The sequence below is a fragment of the Melospiza georgiana genome, chromosome 1, assembly GCF_028018845.1.
Source record: "Melospiza georgiana isolate bMelGeo1 chromosome 1, bMelGeo1.pri, whole genome shotgun sequence".
NCBI classification, from domain to species: domain Eukaryota; kingdom Metazoa; phylum Chordata; class Aves; order Passeriformes; family Passerellidae; genus Melospiza; species Melospiza georgiana.
The window spans coordinates 81,466,895-81,479,310 of record NC_080430.1 but is presented as its reverse complement, the minus strand read 5'-3'; the positions used below and the strand labels follow the sequence as shown (position 1 = coordinate 81,479,310).

The 12,416-nt window shown below is 35.1% G+C and overlaps 1 protein-coding gene across 1 annotated transcript in view; it reads right to left on the bottom strand.

Moving 5' to 3' along the window:
* DNAH5 (dynein axonemal heavy chain 5) overlaps positions 1–12,416 on the bottom strand; it is a 134,011-nt gene that overhangs the window by 44,857 nt on the left and 76,738 nt on the right. The window contains exons 43-50 of the mRNA XM_058023017.1: positions 11,084–11,325; positions 6,283–6,459; positions 5,666–5,870; positions 5,037–5,179; positions 4,181–4,315; positions 2,527–2,649; positions 1,268–1,481; positions 419–642 (exon numbers count right to left, since the gene is read on the bottom strand). Coding sequence (XP_057879000.1) covers positions 419–642; positions 1,268–1,481; positions 2,527–2,649; positions 4,181–4,315; positions 5,037–5,179; positions 5,666–5,870; positions 6,283–6,459; positions 11,084–11,325 — 1,463 coding nt within the window. The remainder of the gene's footprint in view (positions 1–418; positions 643–1,267; positions 1,482–2,526; positions 2,650–4,180; positions 4,316–5,036; positions 5,180–5,665; positions 5,871–6,282; positions 6,460–11,083; positions 11,326–12,416) is intronic.

Genomic DNA, 12,416 nt, shown 5'->3' with positions numbered 1-12,416 from the left:
AAACCATAAGCCAGAAACAAATTGTTAGACAGAGATTAGGCAGTGACTGAAAGTCTCAAGACAGTAATGGAGAGGAGAAACTATTCAATTTTTTTAATCAATACTTGAGCATTTTCATAGGGTTAAAGTAAGTTCATTGCCTCTCACTTATTTTCTCACTTCTTTTAAATACACTAGCATTTGTCACTAATAGGAAAAGCAGATAGAAGCAAACTGTTGTGGCAAAAGAAGTGGGGATTGCCATCATTTTGAAACAAAGTTGTCATTTCAGTTGGTACTATAAAAGCTGAACTAAAACACCTTTGCCTCAAAAAATCCACTAAGGTGCATTTTTTTAAAGCAAATTCAAATGCCAAGATAGACTCTCATCCCCTTTCCTACACTAATTATATCCAGGTCACTGATGTGCTCCACTTACCTGTGGTTCATTGATCACTTCTGATGTAGTGTTCAGCATTCCTTGCCAAATCCTCGAGAGGTCTCGAAGGTTGAAGACATAATGAAACTTGGCTGGCGTGGGCAACATCTTCAGCTTGGTAACCTGCCACAGTCTGCGTGTCAATGGAACCAATTTGGCTACTGTTTTCTTGACATCGTCTGAAAATCCTCGCTCACTACAGTAGTGTCCTTCTCCAATTACACCTGTGGAAAGAAAAATTGCCAAATCAAAGACATGTTAGCACAACACCAGGAGCAATGACTGTCTGAATCTTCTGTTTCTCTTCTTTTTCCAATCCTAAAAATCTTTTCAAATTTGTTAAAATGGCTTTCCAGTGTATATTTAAATTTTGATTCAGCCATTCTTAACACCATTCTGCCACTGGCTCAATGGCTATTTAACTTTTAATTAACAGCATATTAAAATGGTTTTTTCCTCATAAATTAGTTTCCACTGGCCTTGAATAACTAATCTCCTGCTGAAATCAGTATGATCCCATTCTTTGAGAAAGTCTAGTCTTTAGTCACTTATTCTTAGCAGCAGTGGCACCTGAGCAACTGTCCAGCATTGTCACTAAAACAATATCTTCATGTCATTCTTATTAAATCTGAGCATACCAAGAATTTCAGAGACATGACTGGATCTGAACAATTTACAGATTGATGATGTTGCAGGTGGGAAGTGATTACTGAAGAAAAATGCGCTGGTAAACATATCAGGGGGAAATCAGGCCTCAATTTTAACAATAATGTGCACAAATAGAATGATAAGGGAAAAACAACTACCATTTTAAAAAATGAGATGACTACAAAGCTAATTTCCCTTTACCAAAAATTTTGTCAATGGAAGAATTGGAAGGCAGAGTACAGTTGAACACCGAAAATTGTCTCTTCAGCCTCTGTGGAATATCATTGCGACCTCCCCCAGGGTGGATCATGGCAGCCAAAAACTGAATGTCCACGATGTTGGTAAATTCCCCAGGTTTTTCCAGGTTATACAGTCCTTTCTGTTCCATCAGTTGCCTAACTACCTCATTAGTGACCTGTAAAATAACCAGATTTTATATAAGACAATATTACATGTACAACTGAATGAAATACAGAACATACTTAAATGTTTGAAATACCTAACAAAGAGTATAACACTATCTTGCCCCCTATCCCTCTGTTTATTTCCTTCAGCATAAAAATGCACAGCAACGAATAAGAACATTTGGTAAAATCTAAGGATAAAAATTGTGGGAGTACAGGGGTACCCTCATTTAGAACTAATCATTAACACAACAATTTACTCTCACTTGAACACTGCATGATTTCCATTGCTGTTGGAAGTACTTCTGCCTTTTAAAACAAAATTTCCAGTTTTCTAAATAAGCCCAAACTAATGTATCTTTGCATCTTTTTTTCAATCAAGCCCAAACTAATGCATCATGTTGCAAATGATACAAAATACTTGTATTAAATTTCATATGTAATCATCACAAGCATGGTTTTCAAGCTGAAATAAAAGAACTACTTCCATACAAAAACATGCAAGACCCTTTTCTTTAGCCATAAAGGGATACCCTACATTTCTGTTTGACAAGTTGAAAAAATTCCACAGAGAGTACATCCCATGGCTATACTCCTATAGAAATTCTAACATTAATTTCCAAAGCAATGTAATTCAGAACAACTTTGTCAATATAAATAAAGATTACTCCAATTTTGTCTGAAGAAGAGAAGACACTCCTTACCTCTCAGGTTTCACAGTATTTTAATTATTGCCCACAATGTCAGTTTGCTATCACAATCTGTGCACCAAAGACTTCTTATTTTTAATTATAAAATGAGTGTTGTTAAAAAACATTATTAAAATTATACAGGCATGTTCTAAGGAGCACTCAAACTGCTTCTTGCTGTCAGCGTATTTATTTTCAATTATTCCTGACAAATTAATGTAGATGGGTTCTTTTAAAACACTGTTTAAAATTAAAGTACTACATATCAATTTTACCCTATTCTGAATGACTGAGAAGCCAATTTTACAGTGTAGCATAAAAACAAAGAAAACCTTTTGTCTTCTTTTTCCTTCTTTCACAAACTGACCTGATCTCCCCATTCATTGATTATGGGCATGTTCACATCATCAATGAAGACTGTCATCTTTTTGCCTGCAGGTGGACCATAAGTTGGGCCCATGCGCTTATCCACGTAGCTTTCTATTGTACGCTGTTAAAAAGCAATTAGCAGCACAGTCACAAAGAGCACTTCATTCCACACATGATTCAATCACTTAAACATGTTGATGTTCCTGTTACATAGAATTTTACTAAATGATGTTCAGACAAGGCATTTGCTGGAGGTAATTGCACTAGTTCAACTAGAATGTCTAAAATCTCAAGGTATACAGTACCAGGCTGGTGTCTACAGTAGAAACCATGCCTAACACTTGCATAAATCTGAATAGGTTTCAAACTTTTATTTTATTCATTTATTAGCAAAATTGATGACTTCTAGCAATAAAGATTAAATTGAAGATGTAATTCTGGAACACCTTTCCAGCAGGTATCAAGGTACTTCATAAAAGCACACATCAATAATTAAATTCACATATATAAATACACTTGATGAGATAATTTTGCCTAATGGTAGACTTGCCTTTACTGTTCTTCTCATCATCTTTCCATTTCTCTGTTCTTCTTAAGTTCCAGTTTTTATTTACTCTATCCTAAGTGAAAGTTCACTTAACCATACATAATTATTCTTCAGTATAAACCTAAATATCTGCATTCTTACACCACGCCTAGGCTCCAATTTTGCACAAGTGGCATCAGGTAGACCAAGTATAATAAGCTAGAGTAATTTTAAAGCACAGATCACAACAGAATGTTTCGATCTAGATTGTTAACAGAGAATTGACTTAGTCTTGCACATCTATTTCAGATATCCTGATGATCAGAATCTCACCTATCTACCAATTAAATCTACTTTTCTTTTATGAAAGTATGTTATTTTTCTTTATAGCCCAATAAATAGAAGAAAAAATCCTAAATTTAGGATTAGAAACTAAGACCAAAATTACATGTTTGCATATTACATAAAATGTTAGTAGTTTCTACTCTACTATACAGGCAGATGATAGGTGATTCATCAAGCTTATAGACAGCACTTACAGTCCAGACAGTGCTTTGGCCTGGCATACCAGACTGCATTAAAAATATTCCCCAAATATATTGCCAGGAGATTAAAGACACTTGAAATAATTCAAATTAGATTGGTAGAAATTTGGACAGGCAGTACAGTTCAAGATTTAAGCATTCTAATTGTATGCAGAGCAGCTGCCCTGCATGTGTTACTTTTTTAATGAGTTATTGTAATGACTGAAACTTAAATTGCAGACAGCACACTTTTAATGACAGATTGTTTTGGGTAGCACTTATTTTACCCATGGTGTTTAGTGAAATCTAACAGCTCTTCCCAGTTAGTGAGAACAGATATATTTGACACAAAAACATAATAAGATGAAGACAATAATAGGCATGTTATTGTAGAAGTCCAAGAACAGCTCAATAGCTACTGAAAAAGTTGAAAGGAACGATTTTTTTAAAGAAGTCTTAAATCATGCGTTAGAACACTTGGACTACTTGAACAGGTGCTTTTTTATTGCTCAGAACCACTTTCAGAAGAATCCTCCTGGCAAATTATCAGAATATTCTCTGAATCCAACTATCTTGTATGAGAAGATTAATCACTACTATACCTGAAAAATTAATGGGGTTGTTGCAGATGAAAAATTCAAGCTTTTAGTTATGTGCCTTTCAGGGTTATATTTTGACATAAAACCTTTGATTATAACAGTCTTTGCAGTTCCTTGCTCACCAATTAGCAGGACAGCCTAGACAAAGACAATATCGAAACAAGTTGAAACACAAGAGCTGGGAGTCTTGGCAAAGGCTCAACAGTCCCATTTAGCTTTTAAACAGAAAAGAAACTAGAAAAGTTATGTAAAGTGAACTTTTCACAGGAGACATGTAGAAGTAAAATAGTTAATGTCTCATAGATTTTTGCAGGCCTGATAAGTTAAAAATATTTGCAGTTAATGGTCATGTCATCCAGCACAATTACACTAACAAGGAAAGGAGTTAATTATTTGAAAAAGGGTTTAATCATCTAGAGACTCAATATCTGTAACATTTCAATTGCTTGTGTGCCACAGTTCTAGTGAAGAATAGCCTAAAGCTACATAAATTCTGTAACTGCCCCATGCTGGCAGAGTTCAATCAGCAGGGTCAGATATGAGCCTCCTGACCTATGTGCTTCTCCCTCTCCCATCAGTACATGAAAATATTGGTTCCATTCTGACTGATCTTGGCTGCAATTACAGTTATTTCCACTGCAGAATGAAGTGGCGAGGGGAAGACAAAGTCTGGAAACAGTGACTATTCAAGAGTTCAAGCATATTTGCATGAAAGTAGTTTCTGGAAACACCCTCTTATATCTAAAAAAAAAGGAAAAAAAGTTCTTCCTTTTCAATAAAATAATATTTCACTGCTAATCCAAAACTTTTGCCATGTGTTCTGTTAGCAGTACTTTGATATGAACTACAGAAAAAGTACCTTGCCCTGTTTTGCTATGGTTTCAATCAAGAAATCCATTCTCACATTGTCAACATTAGGCACAAGAATTGAGTCATACTCTGGGGTGCCACTACTGGGATACACATACTCTTCAACACGTGTATTCCAGTGCATCCATGTACCTAATAAGAAAGAAATTAAGTTAATGTTTTAGAAATACTAGGCATCATCACTTCCTTTTTTTTTCCATTCAGTTCACTGATCTGTCTAGGCTTCTGTCTCACATACAGCAATCCCTCTGTGTATTCAGACTAAAATTTATAGAATCATTTAATCATAGAATCCCTTAAGTTGTATTTAAGAGGCTTATTCCTCCTTCCTACATAAATTTTGACAACAACCAGGATTATATGTTCACTTGACAATTCATCACCACAAAGTCCATGCAGCTTTTGTATCAATTATATCCACATTCTGACTTTTCACTGGTAGCAGAGAAAAAGCTAAACACAACACCACCAGTAAAGTATAGCCATAAAATGAAACTTGCTAAGGGACACAAAAGAAGGCAAGCTATAAAATACCTCTGAATTAATTCTCTTAAAAAAAAGCACAATTATAAAATAACTTTTAAATTTTACCCCATATCACCCTGCTGAGTTACTAACCATCAGATGCCACATAATAATCAAACATTGTGTCTTCACTGCCTTCTGGTATACAGGGAAGATCAAGCTTTACTGTTGCATGTGTTCGAAGCCAGTATTCCATTTTGCATCTGTCTTCCAGCTCTAGCAGTGCTCCTACACTCCACATGAGAGAGAAGATGTACAGCCTTTCCACGTATTTTGGAGTCAGTTCCCCACCTTGTTCCTGAAGGATTGAGTTAGGTATTAATTTTCAACAGCCTGAAAACTCTACTTGATAATCATTAGTAACATGAGGTTAGAAGTCTTTGGTCATATATAAATTTAGAGATGCCTTCAATGATCAGACAGAATCAATATAAAATGATAACAAATCACCCAAAAACAAAAAAAGGAAAACTGACAATGCATGCTCCATGTGCTTAAGATAAACCAGTGCTTAACATCAAATTCAAATGTGAGATTGTGAAAGAGGTCACATTCCAGCTATTACTTTCTAAATAAATATAAAGCATTCCTTACTAACCTGCATCTCCTTTGACATTTCAAGTCATCAAAGAATCCCTCTCTACAAAACTTTGTTACTTGAATTTATCTACAATATGTTAAGTATACATAAAAACATTCACACTCCCTACCTTAGGTGGGATAAGGCCCTGCAGCATATTAATGCTCTGCATAATGACAAAGGCTTCCAACATCTCAGTCTTGCAATGCAGAGACTGAACGCTGAAGCGGTACAAGTCTGGGAACGATGTAGAATACAGCTGACGTAGAATTTCCGCCTCTTGGAAGGCACATTTTTTCAAAAATCCCTGTTGCAAAGTATAAATTTAGTTCCTAATGCAAGTCTCAGTGAATTCAAGTACAGTAATTCAAAAGGTTCAGGAAGCATGGAATGTTGATTTCTTAGGGGCAGAATGAGAGAAGAGGGAGGCAGAGGGCAGAAGTTAAGTTTCCCTGCCCATTGGGTAGGGTTTAATTAACAGAAGGTTAAATTTTACCCAAGTATGTCTAATTCCTACTGGATGTTAAAGATGAAGGGAACTGAAAAGAAAAAACTGCTCAACAGCACAAAAATTATTATTTCGAAATATTTTTTAATCACAACAGTTGTGAAAGGTATCCAAAAACTCTGAAAAGAAACCCAACAACACATACTGAACACAAAATTTATTTATTCTACACATTATTTCTAATGGGGATAGAGGATAACCTGAAAGATCTGACAGGTGTACAAAAAAAAATTAGGCTATCAGAGGGGAGGTATGCTGGTGTGTGTAGTGTTCTTATTGTGTATCTCGGTATCTGTAATGATGGATAAACAAAACCTAAGTAAACTACCCATTTCTTAAGATCATGGAAGAGGATTTGTTCTTTGATGCCTTCCATTCAAAGTAGTAACATGACTCTTGGAGTTACCTGGAAGTTTTATCTCATCTGCAGGGTAAAACACTTCTCCTTACTTACATCCCATTCTCTCAACTTACATTCCATAAATTTATTTCTTACATAAAACACGATCACCAGCAGAAACACTTGCAGATTCTTCCCCAAAACTCAAAACAAACTTTGGAACAAATTGAAATCAAATAAATTTGCTTTAAACGTGGATGGTTTTCTCTTGTGGGAGTAGTTAAAGCTGGAACAGGCTTCTCAGTGAGCTCCTGGACTCTCCATCTCAGAATTCAACATGACACAGACTTCACCAACCTCTTCTAGGTTGACTTGACTAATGTACTCAATATTATCTCTGGAGGTCCTTTCCAAACTCAACTATATTGTGCTTCTATTATTCTTTCTACTACTTTCATAATTGAAATTCTACTTTTACTTCGTAAAGTAAATAAACTTCGAGACTGATTACAAATAAGGATATATATGAAAACCTTTCTAGAAACGGGTAGGTGGAAAACAAAGTGATAAAAATGAAAAGGCAGAAGGACTTAAAACAGATATCCAAAATTCACTGATTGTTCAAAAAATATCAGGGGTTAGTAGAAAAGCTGATAAAACACTTTTGCTTTGGAGAAGGTTCATGAGTAATGGATCATACCTTTGATCTCTTAAGAAGCACATCACATGAGATTAGCAACATGAACAGCACATTGCATGAGAACAGCAACATGAATTTGAGAACTATTTCACTAAACTTGGAAGTTGCATGTGTCATAACAATGCATCCAAGCAGGCAGCTATATTTATTTGTTTGCAAATGGTAAGGATTGAAAACAAAAATATATACAACTTCCTGAGTTACCCATATTTGCTTGTCTTTAATCATGTTTTAACGTTCTTCTGAAATATCAACGAATACTACGTTTCATTCAGCATCTGAGAATTAGCCTGACTTGTTGGAATATGAAGTGTATTGCATTACAAAAGAGATTTAAAGGGACGCATATTGAAAAAGCCATCAAGATATTTTATTTATGATGCAACACCAAAGAAATGCTATTGGATAAAATTATAAATAACAATAGGCTGTAATTTTATAGCAAATTTTATAATAAGGAAAGAAAGGGAAGTTGGAAAGGTTACTTTACTGTTTTGTTTATGTAATCCAAATTTTTTTTTTAAAAAGTTTATTTTCTTTAGTCTGTTTCTATCATAAAAATATATTAAAACTATAAGGTTATGGATTAAGAAAAACTAGTTTCATAGAACTCTTCAACACCGCTAAATTTAGCCTGCTTTAAAATGAGGAGGTAAATCATGAGTGACAATGCAAAATAAAATTCTTTTCTCTGCACTTGAATCTTTAGCCCAATTTTAACATCCAAGAAAGGGTTGTCTGCAAACTAGGCAACACAAGGAGGCAGAGCTGTGAGAACCTAACACCAGTAGGCCCTATACACTGTTGTAAGCACAGAAAGGAACAGCACAAGTGGAATCTCAGGGGAGCCACTGTCCTAGATGCATAATTTACACTTAGACTTTCCTGAGTATCCATATTAATTTTAAAAAAAATTGAAAAGTAAAACTTGGCAGTAACATACATAAGGCACTTGTGTTGACTGCATATATTTGCAGTGGTAAAACTGAAGTTTTACCAGCCAATTTTTTAGCAAACTTGTTAAACACTTTTTTCATAACAAGACTACAAATATTTTGGACTTGGCAAAGGAGCTCATTAAAGGAATTAGTGATGATTCTCAAGTGTTGCAGAGACCTGCGACTGAGCAGAAAATTCCATGTGATTTAATACCATTGTAAATAGAAAAAGCTTCAGACACTACTAGAAAAATACAGTATCAGCCCTCTGCAGCAGCTCTTAGTCCTTCACAAGCAGCAAACCTCCAGGTTTGCAACAAGTCAACAGGACACGAGTGTTTCCAAGACAGGAAGCAATATCTGACAACAACCCTGTTCCTTTTCCTCCTAATGGGTTAAGGCTAAATAGGATTCTGGTGCCTTTCCTAGAGAGTCCTGGTGCTCCTCACCTCTTTTCAGGGCAGTATACCTGAAAAGAGGCTCCACTGCCTCCAGTCCCAAAGAGAGGCACCAGGGACTGCCTGGCACTCAGGGCTTGGACTACAGCATACTGTCTCTTTTGAGTTCTGTCTGGGCTGAAACCTATAATTTGCTAAGGACATTGGTTCTAGGCAGTGCCACAAGCCAATTTTCCTCTGTTGCCAGACAATTCAGGGATTTAGGGACAAGGAATCTGGTTATAAACAGCAAGCTATATAAAACTTACAAGCATGAGAACCTTTAAGGTTTAAAAAATAAGAAATCTGAGAATAATATAGAGTAATCACTACAAAAGGCTGATATCTGAAAGCTAATGTGAGGCCAGCTGTATTTTCATAGGATTAAGCTGTATTTTCATAGGACTAGTTAAGCAACACAAACTAGGTGAGGATTAGTTGCATTTTCTGCTGGTATCCTATTTGATTTAGAAAATGAAATGACTGAATGAGACTGTGAGACATTCATCTTAAGAAATATTTTTAAAAACTTGTTCATGTGATACATACTAGAATCGAGGGCAGTGAAATTTAGTCTGTTAGCTCATAGTAACTTATAAATTTTTTTCGTTTTAACTCTGAAAAACAGGGAAACAAATACACTACAAACTCCTGGATGGTGTTCCAATTTCATAAACAGAAAATAATTCCTATCTTATAAAGTCCATATAAAAATGAATTTTAAAGCCCACATAAAGGAATTTCATTTGGGATTATAGTGAAATATACCAGATATTACTTGGGTTTCAGGGGAAAGTAATTAATTATCTGTATGATCACAGAAATCAGTATCTTAGCCATGCAGAAGAAAGCTTTCATTTTTGATATTCAGGAGACAACCACGTTTATCAAAGCAAAATAATGCTAACCAAGCATTCTCAACAAGATGGCCTAAACAAGAAAAAAATGCAGAGAAAAAAAAATATTTATTTTAATTTATTTTTTTAAGTGCTAATCCTGAGTAGTGTACTTCACTGAAATTTTTTAAGTTAATATAGGGCTTAAGAGAAGAAAATGAGAAACTAACTTTTTTTTAACTGCTATTGTCTCTATCATTTTCTTCACAGAAAAGAAAACTGGAATTAAACACTGAAAGCTTTGCTTAAGTATATTACTATGGAACATTAAGTAGATTCTTGGGAACTCCCATGTTTCATCTTTACCAAGATTCTTGCTACATGAAAAAAAAATTGTCTGCTCAAGTCTCAGAATTTGTCATCCACTATATTGTCGCAAGCATTCTGTCAAGACTAGGATTTATTTTTACTGGGTTTTGGAAGATGAAAGATGACATATGGAAGAAAAAAAAAGACTTTATAAATCACTTTGATATATTTCAATATGTTATATGCTGGATTTTGACTCTAAAACACACCTGAAACATGTTCTGTTTTTCTGAATTATTCATTCCATGCCAGAGAGAGAGAAACTACTGCATAGTTCTTCAGATACTTTGCTTCTAGGAATGTTAACAGACAACCAAGTAACAGCATCAATTTAAAAATTACATGTTTTGATGCTGCATTGATTTTATTTCTGGTTCTAAATCCCAACTGCAATAAATTTTAAGAAATATCAAGAGAATTCCTATTTTCTTGAGGATTTCAAGTTTCCTGAATCAACTTCACTCCTCCTTGGTCTGAAGCTGTACTAAGGGCTACCAGGTAGTTTTAAAAACCAAGTTATCCTTCAATTGTATAAAATAACTCTAATTACAAATTTGTGTCAAAGTAAAATTACCATATTCTTAAAAGTGTAATATGTTAACTATGTTCCTTAAAAAAAATTATTCATTCTTGTACAAACTACCAGAAACATTGCTATTTTAAGTACTGACCTAGAAGTTTATACAGAGGAAAAGGGATTTCATAGCAAAAGGCACAAAAAATGGTTCTACAGTAATTAGTGAAGTGTTGAAGAAGTAGCCAGTAAAACTTTCAATGCATATACAGACACTTAGCTGTTCTACCTCAAGGATAGGACTCCAGGTGAGAACTGATGAGCTCATGAACACCATGCCATTTCTTGAAACTGTTGCTGGGGAAGCATTATCAATATTATGAGGCTCAAAGACTATTTTGCAATTTGGCGCCATGGGTATCCGATCACCGTTTGCCAGCGTTAGAGTTCTGTTGTCATCCAGGACAGAATTAAGGTTCTCAATCCAAATAGCATCGACTGGACCATCAAGAACTATCCAGATGTGATCACCTATAATGCAACATAACAGACAAAAGCACCTATGGATGAACGGCTAGTTTCTTTCAAAGACCAGTTTCTTATTTCTGCAAACAAATTTTTAACTAATTCTGAATTCATGCACACAGCCACAATCTCAGCTTTTAATACAATTACCATTTCCATCACTCAATTTCAGTTGGGTACTTCATTTTGTCACCGATTCTTAATAATTATCCATTCTTCAGTATATAAAGTGCCATCAGCAAAAGTCATGAGTTTTAATACTCCGAAAGAGTTTTATGGATCCAGTCTTCAAGACAGTAATAAATTAGGTTTATTTCAAGTTACATTAAATGACATAAAGAAGATAACAACTATAGATATATTTAAACACCATTCATTTGTTTTCAATGAGTTTTATAAATGTAGAGAAAATATATGAAAGGAACACTTGAAAAATCACTCTTTCAAATAGCATGCACACTGTCATAAGTAAAAGAGGTCCATTAGGGGAAGATTCTTGTCATTTGTTCTGTTCCTAAACTTGATCCATCTTCCTTTTAAGTTTTTCCACTGCGTTCCATTTTCTAATAGAAAGGTGTTTTAAAGCCTGCTTCTGTTTCCTAGGAGGGTCTGGGTCTGTTTTGCTTGCCTCAGTTGGGTACAGAGCAACAGATCCTGGCTGGAAAGAGATCCCACCTTGGCTCCTGGCTGCCCACCCCTTAGGGAGGAGGCAGCCCCACTGTGCATTTCTAGACAGCTCCTTAGCCAGAGATGATCCATTTGCCTTCAGAGTCAGTGTTTCTTTTGAAGACCTAGGTGGCTTGGAGCTTTGCTAGTGTTGAACCAAGGAGATATGAAACAGATTATAAACTTTTTATATGAGGGTTTTTATAGCTACAGTTCAGGCATCTCAAGCATGAGATAGTGTGGAGTCTGACTCATAAAGAGATATTACAGAATTCTTACAGAGTAAATCTGAGGAAGTCATATGAGTGTGCTAATACATATTTCATCTTGAAGGAAAAGATAAAAAAATCAATAGTTAATGCCATGTTACATTCTCAAGGGTGTTACATTTCTAGATTTGAAACAAGCCTACCAAAATTAAATTGAAAAGA